Source organism: Ornithorhynchus anatinus, chromosome 4 (assembly GCF_004115215.2).
Source record: "Ornithorhynchus anatinus isolate Pmale09 chromosome 4, mOrnAna1.pri.v4, whole genome shotgun sequence".
NCBI classification, from domain to species: domain Eukaryota; kingdom Metazoa; phylum Chordata; class Mammalia; order Monotremata; family Ornithorhynchidae; genus Ornithorhynchus; species Ornithorhynchus anatinus.
Window position 1 is genome coordinate 131,744,159 of NC_041731.1, and position 16,068 is coordinate 131,760,226.

Sequence of the window (16,068 nt, forward strand, 5' to 3'; positions counted from 1 at the left end):
CCCACGTCCTCTGACTCCCAGTCTCTTTCCACTAGGCCACCCCATTTCCCGTACTCTGCACATAGCAAGCGTTCGAAAATAACAATAACCATGTTGGTATTTGTTAAGCGCCTACTATGTGCAGAGCACTGTTCTAAGCGCTGGGGTAGATACAGGGGAATCAGGTTGTCCCGTTGTGAGGCTCACAGTTAATTCCCATTTTACGGATGAGGGAACTGAGGCACAGAGATGTGAAGCGACTTGCCCACAGTCACACAGCTGACCAGTGGCAGAGGCAGGAGTCGAACCCATGACCTCTGACTCCGAAGTCCAGGCTCTTTCCACTGAGGCACGCTGCTTCCACTAATACCACTAATCGATCGATCGATGGATCTTGGAGCGTCACGTTGAGTGTTTTTTTTGTTTCCAGGACCCGCGGAGCCGGGGGGTGAGGGGAGCCCATCCGCTCTGCCCTCCACGTTCATCCAGTTTACACACCACTCCTACGTCCAGATGGTCAGCGTCCTGAGGAAGACGGCCTCCCGCTGCCACAGTATCTCCAGGACCTACAGCCTCGGCCCCAGCTTTGACGGCAAAGACCTCCTGGTCATCGAGTTTTCCAGCAGGCCCGGCCACCACGAATTGCGTAAGTCGGAGCCGTTGGCTTTGGAGCAGAGGACGCGGGGGTCACGAAGGAGGAGGCCGGACAGTCAGTCAGTCGTGTTTATTCATTCGTTCGTTCAGTCGTATTTATTGAGCACTTACTGTGTGCAGAGCACTGTTCTAAGAGTTTGGGAAAGTATAATACAGAAATAGAGACAATCCCTGCCCACAGTGACCTCACAGTCTGGGGGAGGAAACAGACATCAGTACAAATGGACATCAATAAAAATAAATGAAATTACAGAAAAATATGGAACGCTTCACAAATTTGTGCGTCATTCGTTCATTCAATTGTCTTTACTGAGCGCTTACTGTGTGCCAAGCACCGTACTGAGTGCTTGGGAGAGGACAACAGAACAATAAACAGTCACATTTCCTGCCCACAATGAGCTTAGTCTCAAGGAGAGCTATTCATGACTGAAATCAACAAAAAAAAGGAACCGTGGGTGGCAGTCAGAGACAGAATTTTACGGGATCTCTTTTTGAAGCTGTCCGTGTGCACTCCCAACTTTTAATCCACCCGGAATTAGAAAACAAGACTCCATCTCTCAAGGCCTCTTTTCGCAGTTAAGCCCGAGATGAAGTATATCGGCAATATCCACGGGAATGAAGTTTCGGGCAAAGAGATGCTGATCTACCTGGCCCAGTACTTGTGCTCCGAGTACCTCCTGGGAAATCGAAGGATCCAGCATCTCATCAACAACACCAGAATTCACCTGCTCCCGTCGATGAACCCCGATGGGTATGAAATCGCGGCGGCCGAGGTAAGCCATTGGGCCTTTTTAAATACCGGGACTGTAGACCTGGGAGTCAGAAGGATATGGGTTCTAATCCCGGCTCTGCCACATGTCTGCTGTGTGACCTTGGGGCAGACACTTCACTTCGCTGGGCCTCAGTGCCCCCATCTGCAATAATAATAATAATGTTGGTATTTGTTAAGCGCTAACAGTGTGCAGAGCACTGTTCTAAGCGCTGGGGGAGATACAAGGTAATCAGGGTGTCCCACGTGAGGTTCACAGTTAATCCCCATTTTACAGATGAGTTAACTGAGGCACAGAGAAGTTAAGTGACTTGCCCACAGTCACACAATGGGGATTGTGACTGTGAGCCCCATGTGGGACGGCAACTGTGTCCAACCCGATTTGCTTGGATCCGACCCAGTTCTTTGTATAGTGCTTGGCACATGGTGACCGCCTAATAATAATGTTGGTATTTGTTAAGCGCTTACTATGTGCAGAGCACTGTTCTAAGTGCTGGGGTACATACAGGGTAAGCAGGTTGACCCCCATGCGGCTCACAGTCTTAATCCCCATTTTACAGATGAGGTAACTGAGGCACAGAGAAGTTAAGTGACTTGCCCACAGTCACACAGCTGACAAGTGGCAGAGGCGAGATTCGAACCCATGACCTCCGACTCCCAAGCCCGGGCTCTTTCCACTGAGCCACGCTGCTTCTCAACTAGCAAAATTATTATTAATTAATATTATAGCCTGTCAGGGACTTCAGAGGTCTGGGGATATGTAGTAAGCAGCTATAGATATTAGAGGAAAAGTGACTTGTAAATGTCCCCAGGAAAATTGTCGATAGGCAAATCAGGAGCAAGAGAGAAAACAGCGGAGACACTGCAAATATTAAACACAAAGAAATAAGAGAACAACATTGTGTGTGATCATTGTGGTTGTGACTGGAGTCTGCAAATGGCCTTTTTAATCACACACAAACTCATAGTGAAGGTCCCCACCAGTGACAACGTTAAATTCAAAGGACAAACAGATGATTAATAAATAGGTAGATAGACTGACAGGTAGGTACAGAGACAAAGAGAGACAGAGAGAGATAGATGATAGGTTGAGAGAGAGAGAGAGAGAGAGTTAGATAATAATTATGATATTCATTAAGTGCTTAATATATGCCAAGCACTGTTCTGGCCCTAGCATAGATACAAGTTATTCAGGTAGGACACATTCCCTGTCCCACATGGGGCTTACACTCTTTGTCCCCATTTTACAGATGAGGTCACTGAGACCCAGAGAAGTTAATAATAGTAACAATGACATTTATTAAGAGCTTACTATGTGCCAAACGCTGATCTAAGGACTGGGATAGGTACAAGGTAATCAGGTTGTCCCACTTGGGGCTCACAGGTCATGATCCTCATTTTTCAGATGTAGTAACTGAGACACAGAGAGGTTAAGAGGCTTGCTCAAGGCCACACAGCAGACGTGGCAGAGTCAGAATTAGAACCCATTTCCTCTGACTCCCAAGGCTGGGTTCTTTCCACTAAGCCCTGTTGCTTCTCAAGTTAAGTGACTTACCCAAGGGCACACAGCAGACATGTGGTTTGATCCGGGATTAGAACTCAGGTCCTTCTGGTTCCCACTAAGCCGCGATAGATAGAGAGAGATGAGATAGATAGATAGATAGATAGATAGATAGATAGATAGATAGATAGATAGATAGATAGATAGATAGTTGGATGGATGGATGGATGGATGGATGGATGGATGGATGGATGGATGGATGGATGGATGGAGAAGCAGCATGGCTCAGTGGAAAGAGCCCGGGCTTGGGAGTCAGAGGTCAAGTGTTCGAATTCCGGCTCTGCCACCTGTCAGCTCTGTGACTGTGAGCAAGTCACTCAACTTCTCTGTGCCTCAGTTCCCTCATCTGTAAAATGGGGATTAAGACTGTGAGCCTCATGTGGGACAACCTGATTACCCTGTATCTACCCCAGCGCTTATAACAGTGCTCTGCACATAGTGAGTGCTTAACAAATACCAAATACCAGCACCAATAGATGGATGGATGGATGGATGGATGGATGGATGGATGGATGGATGGATGGATAGATAGATAGATAGATAGATAGATAGATAGATAGATAGATAGATAGATAGATAGATACATAGATACATAGATACATAGATACATAGATACATAGATAGATGATAGAGAAATAAATGGAAAATGGAAGGGGAAAGGCAAATTTCATTGAGCAGCCTAAAAACGGGATTTCCTTTACAGTATTCTACATTCCCTACTCAGAGCCGATCTGATAGCCTGTGACTTTGTTGATTTTTACAAGGGTCATCTAATTTATTCCTCAGCCTCCAAGAAGCATAACAGCTATAAACCGTACTAAACACCTATGGTGACATCATGACTGTTTCTAAAGACTTCAAACAAAGGAGATTTCAAAACTTTGCTTGGGATGTATAATGAGGGGGCTGCCATTAACAATAATAATTGTGGCGTTTGTTAAAGGTTTACCCTGTGCCAAGGACAGTGCTAAATACTTAATAGTTCGATCGGAAGCAGTCCCTGTCCCAAATGACTCCGCCTGCCAGAGTAAGTAGGAGGGAGAACAGGTATTGAATCCCCATTTTACAGATGAGGAAACTGAGGTACCGAGAAGTAAAGTCAGTGGGGCGGTCATTTGTATTTATGGAGCCCTTACTGCAGGCAGAGCACTGTATCCTGTACACCGTACTGTATTAAGTGCTTGGGAGAGTACAATACAACAATAAACATACACATTTGCTGCCCACAGTGAACTTACAGTCTAGAGGGGGAGACAGACAATGATATAAATAAATGACACCTATGGACATAAATGGTGTGGGACTGGGAGGGGGGATGAATAAAGCGTCCCGCTCTAGGCTTCAAGGTTGTCCATCCCCTTGCCCCCTCCTACCTCTCCTCCCTTCTCTCTTTCTACCACCCACCCCGCACGCTCCGCTCCTCCGCCGCCCGCCTCCTCGCCGTCCCTCGTTCTCACCTATCCCGTCGTCGACCCCCCGGGCCACATCCTCCCGCGGTCCCGGAACGCCCTCCCTCCTCACCTCCGCCAAACTGATTCTCTTCCCCTCTTCGAAACCCTACTGAGAGCTCACCTCCTCCAAGAGGGCTGCCCACACTGAGCTTCCCCTTTTCCCTCTGCTCCCTCTGCTGCCTCTCTGCCCCCCCTTCACCTCCCCTCAGCTAAGCCCCCTTTTCCCCCGCTTTCCCTCTGCTCCTCCCCCTCTCCCTTCCCCTCGGCACAGTGCTCATTTATCTATATTTTTATTACCCTATTTATTTTGTTAATGAGATGTATATCCCCTTGATTCTATTTCTTGCTATTGTTTTTGTCCATCTGTCTCCCCCGATTAGACTGTAAGCCCGTCAATGGGCAGGGATTGTCTCTATCTGTTGCCGACTTGTACATTCTAAGCGCTTAGTAGAGTGCTCTGCACATAGTAAGCGCTCAATAAATACTATCGAACGAACGAATAAAGGGAGAGAGTCAGGGCGACGCAGAAGGGAGTGGAAGAAGAGAAAATGAGGGCTTAGTCAAGGAAGGCCTCTTGGAGGAGATGGGCCTTCAATAAGGCCCTAAATGGGAGAGAGTCACTGTCTGTCAGATATGAGGATGGAGGGCGTTCCAGGCCAGAGGCAGGATGTGAGCAAGAGGCCGGCGGGGAGATAGACGGGATCGAGGTACCCGAGGTCACTCAGAAGACAAGAGTGGGGCCGGGATTAGAAGCCAGGCCCAGACTCCCACGCCCGGACTCTTTCCAGAAGGCCACGCTGCTTCTCCGGAAAATGTTCCCGCCTGTGTTTCCATGGCTACAGGGAGCCGGCGCGTAAGAGGTGCTCGTGTGAGAATCTCTCCACGATACTCAGCGTGAATAGCTCTTTCCCATCGTCCGTCCGGCACTTTAGGAGGAGGCTGGCCGTTCCTACGGGATCTGGGCAGTGAATGGACCCACTGATTTTGTTGTCTTGGACTCCCCCAAGGGCTTAGTACAGTGCTCTGCCCCCAGTAACTGCTCGATAAATGCCATTCATTTATTACGGTATTATGTACGGTATCACTATGTGGTAGTATGGTATTATGGTAAAGTAATAGCATTTTATTGATTGATTGATGTGGGAGGATTTAATGGAACAACACCATAGTCAGAAGTCTGATAATAATAAAAATGATAATAATAATAATAATTGTGGTATTTGTTAAGTGCTTCCTATGTGCTAAGCTCTATACTAAGTGTTAGGGTGGACACAAGTAACTTCGGTTGGACACAGTCCCTGTCCCACACGGGGCTCACAGTCTCAATCCCCATTTTACAAATGAGGATGCTGAAGTTCAGAGACACGATGTGATTTTCCCAAGGTCACACAGCAGACAAGTGGCAGATCCGGAACTAGAACCCAGGTCCTTCTGACTCCCAGGCCCATTCTGTATCCACTGTGCCATGATTTACACTGTAAGATCCACGGACCTTGGTTCGAATACACACTACAGTGTGACCTCGGGCAAATCACTTAATAATAATCATAATAATAATTGTGGTATTTGCTAAGCGCTATGTGCCAGGCACTCTACTAAGCGCTCAGGTGGATACAAGCAAATTGGGTTGGGCCCAGTCCTTGTCCCACAAGACAATGAGCGTGTTGTTGGGTGAGGATTGTCTCTATTTGTCGCCGAATTGTACTTTCTAAGTGTTTAGGACAGTATTCTGCATATAGTAAGCGCTCAATAAATATGATTGAATGGAAGAATGAAAGAATGGGGCTCACAGTCTCAATCCCCGTTTTCCAGGTGAAGTCACTCAGGCTCAGAGAAGTGAAGCGACTTGCCCAGTGCCACACAGTGAACAAGTGGTGGAGCCGGGATTAGAACTCATGACCTTCTGACTCTCAGACTCATGCCTTATCGTCCCCGGGCCTCGGTTTCCTCATCTGGAAAATGGGGATTCAGTCCCTCTTCTCCCTCCCTCTTAGACGCGGGACGGGGACTATGTGGCCATCCCAGTGCTTAGTTCAGTTCATCCATTCATTCATTCAATAGTATTTGTTGAGCGCTTACTATGTGCAGAGCACTGTAGTAAGCGCTGGGAATGTACAAATCGGTAACAGATAGAGACAGCCCCTGCCCTTCGATGGGTTTACAGTCTAATCGGGGGAGACAGACAAGAACGATAGCAATAAATAGAATCAAGATGCGCATAGGCGCTACGGATTTGGAGTGAGCGGTTACCTAAGTTCTTTGAAGGGCCATGCTCAAGGGGCTGTCTGAAGTGTCACGCAGCATGAGAACGTGAATCAAACGGTCAAGCAGTAGTTTTTAATAATGATGGTGGTATTTAAGCGCTTACTATGTGCCAAGCATTGTTCTAAGCACCGGGAGACATACAAGGTTATCAGGTTGTCCCATGTGGGAGTCAAGTCTTAATCCCCGTTTTGCAGATGTGGTAACTGAGGCACGGAAAAGCTGGGTGACTTGCCCAGGGTCATATAGCTGACAAGTGGCAGAGTAGGGATTAGAACCCACCACCTCTGATTCCCAAGCCCGTGGTCTTTCCACTAAGCCACGCCGCTTCGCTTTTTAGTGAGTGCTTAGTATGTTGAGAGCACTTACTACGAGCTTGAGAGAGTACAATACGGCAGAAGTAGCAGGCATATCCCCTGTCTGTAAGAGGCTTCCAGTCTAGAGGGGGAGACAGGCATTCACATAAGTAATTTGTGATGTAACATTTGTAATAATAATAGTGTTAGTATTTGTTAAGTGCTTACTATGTGCCGAGCACTGCTCTAAGCGCTGGGATGGATACAGGGTAATCAGGTTGTCCCACGTGAGGCTCACAGTCTTACTCCCCATTCTGCAGATGAGGTGACTGAGGCACCGAGAGGTTGAGTGACTTTCCCGAGGTCACAGCGCTGAGGGGTGGCGGAGCTGGGATTAGAACCCATGACCTCTGACTCCTAAACCCTCACTCTTTCCACTGAGCCCCGCTGCTTCTCTAATTCATGATGTTTGATTCAAGTGCTGTGGGGCTGGGGATGGGACGAATATCAAATGCCCAAAGGTCACAGAGCTAAGGGAATAGATGAGGCAAAAGAGATTAGACTGTAAACTCGCAGTGTGCTGGGAGTGACAGAAATGACAAAAAAGCCTCCATTCCCTAGTCACGAGGGATGTGGCAATCATTCTAGCTTGTCTCAACTAGCTGGGGATTCCAGTGACTCTTCTCAATCAGTAGTACTTTTTGAGTGCTTACTATGGGCAGAGCCCCGTACTAAAAGCTTGAGAGAGTACAGTCCAACAGAAATAGCACAGATGTTCCCTTCCATAACAAGCCTACTGTCTGGAGGGGGAGACGGGCATTGGCATATATAAATCTGTAATATGATTTATAGATATACACATAAGTGCCTAAGGAATAGCCGGGGATTCTGGTTATGAGTGACTTTTCTGGAGTTATCATTACTCCCTGGACACCGGTACAGAGGGGGTTCAGATGCCCCAGGTGTGAAGGGTTATATATTTTTAAGGTATCAAAGTTGCTATTGGGTGGCAAACACTGTTCTAAGTACAGGGGTGGATACAATTTAATTAGGTCATAAAGAGTCTCTGTCCAACATGACGCTCACCGACTAAGTAAAAAGGAGAGAAGCTGCTTAATCCCCATTTTACAGATGAGCTAACTGAGGCCCAGTGAATTGACTTGCCCAAGTTCATAGACCAGACACGCGTGTCTTATTATTATTACTATCATCATCATCATCATCATTTGGGTACTCTCCAGCCCTGCTTTGGTTTGGCTTAGCGTGTACTGAAAACATCAATATGTTCTTGACACATAGTAAGCGCTTAACAGCTGCCATAATTATAATAAAAATGATGGCATTTGTTAAGCGCTTACTATGTGCAAAGCGCTGTTCTAAGTGTTGGGATTATGATTATTAGACCGCGACCTTAAACAAACACCATGGTGATTATCATCATCAGCCAAGGCAGCAGGCAGGGAGAGAAAAAGAGGGAAGGAAAAGAACCGTCCCGTCGGTCTATTGAAACGGCCTACTCCCTGCCCGCCGGGCTGCGACCGGACCGAGCCCGATCGGACCAGATGTCTCACTGCCCTCCCGCTTTCCGTCCCCAGGGCGCCGGGTACAACGGCTGGACGAGCGGGAGGCCCAATGCCCAGAACCTGGATCTGAACCGGAATTTCCCGGATCTGACGTCGGAATTTTACCGTCTGGCGGAGTCTCAGCGCAGGGTGAGAACGGACCACCTCCCCATTCCGCAAGCCTACTGGTGGGGTAAGGTACGAGCTGCACGCGCTCCTTTTTCTTTAATGGCATCTGGTAATAAGCTCTGATGATGATGATGATGATGATGATGATGATGATGATGGTATTTGTTACGCGCTTACTATGGGCCAAGGGCTGGGCTAGCTACAGGGTAATCAGGTTGACCCACGTGGGGCTCACAGTAATAATAATAATGTTGGTATTTGTTAAGCGCTTACTATGTGCCGAGCACTGTTCTAAGCACTGGGGTAGACATAGGGGAATCAGGTTGTCCCACGTGGGGCTCACAGTCTTAATCCCCATTTTACAGATGAGGTAACTGAGGCACAGAGAAGTGAAGTGACTTGCCCAAAGTTACAAAGCTGACAAGAGGCAGAGCTGGGATTGGAACCTGCAACCTCTGACTCCCAAGGCCATGCCCTTTCCACTAAGCCACTCTACTATGAGTCAGGCACTGTACTAAGCGCCGGGGTAGATACAAGCAAATCAGGTCGGACAGAGTCCCTCCCCACGTGGGGCTCACGGTCTCATTGCCCTTTTGACCGATGAAGGAACCTCATAATATTTGCGGTATTCGTTAAGCACTTAATGTGTGCTAAGCACTGTACTAAGCGCTGGGGCAGCCCGTTGTTGGGTACGGACTGTCTCTATCCGTTGCCGAGTTGTACTTTTCAAGAGGTTAGTACCGTGCTCTGCACACAGTTAAGTGCTCAATGAATACGACTGAATGAATGAATATCAATGTCAGTTGTGTTCCTTCATTCGGTCAGTCGCACTTATTAAGCACTTACTGTGTGCAGAGCACTGTATTAAGCACTTGGAAAGAAGCAGCGTGGCTTAGTGGGAAGAGCATGGTCTTGGGAGCCAGAGGTCATGGGTTCGTATCCCGGCTCTGCCACTTTCATTCATTCAATGGTATTTATTGAGCGCTTACTATGTGCAGAGCACTGTACTAAGCGCTTGGAATGAACAAGTCGGCAGCAGATAGAGCCGGTCCCTGCCGTTTGACGGGCTTACGGTCTAATCGACTGCCACTTGTCAGCTGTGTGACTGTGGGCAAGACACTTCACTTCTCTGGGCCTCAGTTACCTCATCTGGAAAATGGGGATGAAGACTGTGAGCCTCACGTGGGAAAACCTGATTACCCTGTATCTACCCCAGCGCTTAGAGCACTGCTCTGCACGTAATAAGCGCTTAACAAATACCAACGTTATTATTATTATTATTACAATTCAACAATAAAGAGTGACAATCTCTGTCCACGAGGAGCTCACATTCTGGAGGATGGGAGACAGACATCAATACAAATAGACATCATTATAAATGAATAATATTCCAGATGCATTAATGCTGAGTGTTTACATGTGCAGAGCACTGTACTAAGCGCTTGAGAGAGTCCAATATAACAGGGTTGGTAGCCTTGTTCCCTGCCTACCTCCAATCAGATCAGACATAAGTTCCTGTCCCAAATGGAGCTCGCAGCCTAAAGGAGAACAGGCAATCTATCCCCATTTTACAGATGAGGAAACTGAAGCTCTGAGAAGTGAAGTGACCTGCCCAGGGTCACACATAGTCATTCAGTCAGTCAATCATTCATATTTATTGAGCGTTTATTGTGAGCGGTATACTGTGTACAATAGAACAATATAAAAGATATTTTGTTTTGTTTTATTTATTGTCTGTCTCCCCCTTCAAGATTGTGACCCCATCGTTGGGCAGGGATTGTCTCTATCTGCGGCCAAATTGTACATTCCAAGCGCTTAGTACGCTCTGCACATAGTAAGCGCTCAATAAATACGATTGAATGAATGAATTCCCTGCCCACAGTGAGCTTACCATCTGGAGGGGGGAACGTGGTGGTCAGGATTAGAAGCTGGCTCTCCTAACTCTCCTAGGCCATAATGGCCCACCACCTCCTAGAGGTTTTCCCAGATTCATTTCCTTCTCCTCAGGTTTATCTTGGACCTGCCAGCTGAGACTCCTGGGGGAGTGGCCAGTGGAGGAGGAAAGGGGAGATGGGAAAGCAAGGATTGCCACATTCCTGTTGTCTTCGGTCAGCTAGCTTTCCATGCCCCGCCATCCCCACCCTCAGCTCCACCCGTGGCCTTAACTTTTTACCTGAGTTTGACCAAGGAACGGGGAAGGGGAGAGGAGAGGGAGGAGGGAAGAAGAGGGATGAGGGAGGGGAGACTAACTGAACGCTTGAATGTGAAGTATCAAGATTTAGGTTGGGAAATTTTAAAAGTCCAGCCTAGCGTGACCATGTCTCTCCCTCCTTCTCTCTCTTTGTCTCTGTCTCTCCGCCTTTCTCTCGGTCCCCTCTGGAAGCAGGTGGCCCCCGAGACCAAGGCGGTTATGAAGTGGATTAGGGACAACCCTTTTGTGCTTTCCGCCAGTCTCCACGGGGGCGATTTGGTGGTTTCCTATCCTTTCGACTTTTCCCGGCACCCCCTGGAGGAGCACATCTTCTCGCCGACGCCTGACGAGAAGGTAACGGGGGAGGAGGTGGCCTTTGGCCCGCGGCCGGTGACTGGACAGGCCGCCCGGGGTGGGTGGCCGGGAGGCCGGGTGGGGGGACTACTTATCTGCCCCTTCTGCAGCCTTAGAATGACCGCTGTGCTGCCGAGGAGCAGTGTGGTCTAGTGGAAAGAGCACAGGCCTGGAAGTCAGAGGTCGTGGGTTCTAATCCCAACTTGATTATTAGAGTCTGCTGTGTGATCTTGGGCCTTCTCTTCTCTGTGCCTCAGTTACCTCATTTGAAAAATGGGGATTTGAGAAATAGCATGGCGTAGTGGCTGGAGCATGGGGCTGGGATTCAGAAGGTCGTGGGCTCTAATCCAGACTCCGTCACTTGTCTACTGTGTGACCTTGGGCAAGTCACATCATTTCTCTGGGCGTCAGAGAAATTACCTCATCTGAAACTGGGGATTGAGACTGGAAGCCCCCTGTGAGAAAGGGACTGTGTCCAACCCAATTAGCTTGTACCCACCCCACTGTTTAGTACAGTGGCTGGCACAGAATAAGCACTAAACAAATACCATAGTTATTATTATTAGTATTATGACTAAGAGTGTGAGTCTCATGTGGGACAGGGACTGTGTCCAACCTGATTACCTGATTACCTTGTATCTACCTGAGTACTTAGAACAGTGCTTGGTAAATAGTTAGCGCTTAACAAATACCACAGATATCATCATTATTATTGGAATGAGCACCGGCCTGAGAGTCACAGATTCTGCCCCTTTCACTCGCACCTCGGGTCCCATCCCTAAGTGCCTTAACAAAACATTTGCTCCCTTCTTTCTTCCCTCCCTGACCTCCGTCTTCAACTGTTTGCTCTCCGATGGCTCGTTCGCCCCTGCTTTCAAACATGCTCACATCTCCCCTAACCTAAAAAATACTCCCCACTGACCTCACGGCTTCTTCCAGTTATTGCCCCATCTCCCTCCTATCTTTTCTCTCCAGATTCCTTGAGCGAGTGTCCTTCACCCGCCGCCTCCACTTCCGCTCCCCCAGTTCTCTCCTCAACCACCTGAAAAGTGAGCGGCCCATTTGACCCTGTGGAAAGGGCCTTCTCTAAGATGGCCAACGATCTCCTTCTCGCCAAATCCCACGGCCTCCACTCCATCCTTATCCTCCTCGACCTCTCTGCTGCTCTCAACGCTGAAAACCACTCGCTTCCTTGGAGAAATTATCCAACCTCGGCTACCCCGAGCCTGTCCTATTTCTATTTTTCCAGCCGCTCATTCCCGGTTTCTTCCGTGGGCTCTTTCTCTGTCTTCTTTTCTATGGAACTCCCTCAGGCCTCTGTCTGGGTCTTCTTCTATTCTCCAGCTACACCCAATCCCCTGAAGAAACCACTGGCTCTCATGGCTTCCAATCCCATCTAAGGATCAACTCCACTAAGGAGAAAGCAGCGTGGCCCAGTGGAAAGAACCCGGGCTTGGGAGTCAGAGATTGTGGGTTCTAATCCCGGCTCCACCACTTGTCAGCTGTGTGAGTTTGGACAAGTCACTTCACTTCTCTGTGCCTCAGCTACCTCATCTGGAAAATGGGAATTAAGACTGTAAGCCCCATGTGGGACAACCTGATAATCTTGTATCTACCCCAGCACTTAGACCAGTGCTTGGCACATAGTAAGCGCTTAACAAATACCATAATTATTATTATTACCATCTCTATGCAGATGATTCTCAGATCTACTCCAGCCCCGATCTCTCTCCTTCCCTCCAATCTCACATTTCCTCCTACCTTCAGTACATCCCACCAACAATTCAAACTAAACATGTCCAAAATAGAACTCCCCATCTTCAGCCTCACCTGCCTTTGACCCCTGGCCCACGTCCGACCTCTGACCTGGAATTCCCTCCTTTCTCAAATCCTCCAAACGATCACTCTTCCGCCCTTCAAAGCCCTACCGATGGTGCAACTCCTTCAAGAGGACTTCCCAGACTAAGTCCCCCTTTTCCTCAGCTGCCTCTCCCTTCCACATTACCTCGACTCAAGCAGCGTGGCTCAGTGGAAAGAGCACGGGCTTAGAAGTCGGAGATCCTGGGTTCTAATCCGGGCTCCGCCACCTGTCAACTGTGTGATTTGGGGCAAGTCACTTAACTTCTCGTTGCCTCAGTGACCTCATCTGTAAAATGGACATTAAGACTATGAGCCTCACGTGGGACAACCTGATTACCCTGTATCTACCCCAGCACTTAAAAAGGTGCTCGGCACATAGTAAGCGCTTAATAAATACCAACATTATTATTTATTTATTCCCCCTCTCCATCCTACAGCAGTTAGGTATATATATGTATACACACATATATATATATATATATATGAGTCTATTCATTCATATATATATATATATATATGAGTCTATTCATTTATATTGATGCCAGTTTATTGTTTTGATGTCTGTCTCCCCCCTCTCTAGACTGTAAGCTCTGTGCAGGCAGGGATTTTTTCCCTTTATTGCTGAATTGTACTTTCCAAGTGCTTATTGCAGTGCTCTGCACACAGTAAGCGCTCAGTAAATATGATTGAATTAATAAATGACTCTTCCAGCCAAAACCTTGTCCTCCCCCGATTTTCCCATTACTGTAGACAGCACCACTGTCCTATCTCGCAAGCCTTGGCATTCTCCTCAACTCACCTCTGTCATTCCACCCACAGATTCAACCTGTCACTAAAACCCTGTCAGGTCTTCCTTCACCACATCACTAAAATCCACCCTTTCCACCGTCACCAAATACCAGTGACTGATTGATGATAATGATCTATGGATGGTGTTTAGAACTGATTTGAATCCATACTGTGACCCAGTGCAAAGAACACAGGCTTAGGAGTCGGAAGAGGTGGGTTCTTACCCTGACTCTGCCAATTGCTTGCTGTGCAACTTTGAAAACATTCCTTAACTTCTCTGAACTGCAGTTTTCTCACCTGTAAAATGGGGATTCATTATCTGATCTCCCACTGACTTAGATTGCGAGCCCCGTCTGGGTCGGGAATTATGTCCGATCTGATTATCTTGTAATCCCCCTCAATGCTTAGAGCTTGGTACACAGTAAGCACCAAACAAATACCACCCTCATGGAACCCGACTCCTTAGACCTTCAGTAACCCAATCCCCAAGGTGGAAAAGGAACATCTATATAGTCTGGTCACGGGAAGCAGCACGGCAGAGTAGATAGAGTACAGGCCTGGGAGTCAGAAGGCCATGAGTTCTAATCCCAGCTTCACCTCTTGTCTGTTCTGTGCCCTTGGGCAAATCACTTCACTTCTCCTTGCCTCACCTACCTCATCTGTAAAATGGAGTTTAAGGCTGTGAGCCCCACATGGGACAGGGACTGTGTCCAACCCGTTTGCTTGTATCCTTCCCGGCGATTAATACAGTGCCTGGCACATAGTAAGTGCTTAACAAATACCATTATTATTATTTGGAGTGACACTGTGGGGGAGTGAGGGGATCATCTTCCCCCAGAGCGATTCCATTTGGACAGAACACGATCCACGCGTCGACACGGAGGGATTTTGGTGGAGGGAGAATCGGTCGTGAGCAGGTGTGAGACATCATTTGGGTTGGGATGCCCTTCCACTTGCCCTCCCCGGCCTCATCCTCCTCACTCTGTGTCACAAAGGATTCTGGGATTCTCTGTGTTTGGGCCATTTACGGTGTTCAGTACAGGGAAAGTGGAAGGTGTGGCATGCTGTGAGGTGATCTGTTAGTAATGGACATCATAAAAAAATGATAACAATAATGGTACTTGTTCAGCGATTGCTACGTATCAAGCATGGTTCCAAGCGCTGGGGTAGATTCAAGCTGATCAAGTTAGACACAGTCCCTGTCCCACATGGGGCTCACGGTCTTAATCCCCATTTTACAGTTGAAGGAACTGAGGCACAGAGAAGTGAAGTGATTCGCCCAAGGTCACAGAGCAGATGAGTAGCAGAGTCAGGGATAGGACCCATGACCTTCTGACTCCCAGGCCAGTTCTCAGTCCACTAGGCCGTGCTCAATCAATCAATCAATAGTATTTATTGAGTGCTTACGGTGTGCAAAGCACTGTACCAAGCATTCATTCATTTATTCAGTAGTATTTATTGAGCGCTTACTATGTGCAGAGCACTGTACTAAGTGCTTGGAATGGACAATTTGGCAACAGGTAGAGACAATCCCTGCCCAGTGACGTGCTTACAGTCTAATCGGGAGCACTTGGGAGAGTACAATATAACAGAATTAGTAGGCGTGTTTTCTGCCCACAACACACTTGCAGTCTAGAGTGGGATCTAGCGATGAAATAGGATTTTTTTTATCAGAAAATGGGGAGTTATTCAAATCATTTACCCTCTAATTCATCACTCATGAATTCCTACGAAATCATTAGTTACTACAGCTTGATTTTCCTCTAGCATGACATTCACAAACACCCAACTTCCAAACTGTAGCGCTGTTTTATTGTATTGTTGTAGTGTACTCTCTCAAGCGCTTAGTACAGTGCTTAGCACCCAATAAACAATAAATAGGCTGACAATGAAATTGTAGCAGAAATGGAGGGACTTGAGGTATTTGAAATACGAAAGAATACCATAAGAGGGCAGTGTTGCTATATTTATTACTAAGAGCCTCAAATTACTCTGTAATATTAATGATAATAATAATAATGATAATAGTAGTTAAGAGCTCACTATGTGCCAATCACTTTACTAAGTGCTGGAGCAGACGCAAGTTAATCAGATTGGACACAGTCCCTTGAACCTCATCCCCTTTCCCCTGAGCTCGTTATGGGCAGGAATGTGTCCGTTGGCTGTTATAGTGTACTCTCCCAAGTGCTTAGAACAGTGCTTTGCACATAG

General features: G+C 47.5%; 1 protein-coding gene across 1 annotated transcript in view; it reads left to right on the top strand.

Moving 5' to 3' along the window:
* CPZ (carboxypeptidase Z) overlaps positions 1–16,068 on the top strand; it is a 66,833-nt gene that overhangs the window by 32,049 nt on the left and 18,716 nt on the right. The window contains exons 3-6 of the mRNA XM_029062193.2: positions 410–625; positions 1,210–1,406; positions 8,568–8,732; positions 11,050–11,208. Coding sequence (XP_028918026.1) covers positions 410–625; positions 1,210–1,406; positions 8,568–8,732; positions 11,050–11,208 — 737 coding nt within the window. The remainder of the gene's footprint in view (positions 1–409; positions 626–1,209; positions 1,407–8,567; positions 8,733–11,049; positions 11,209–16,068) is intronic.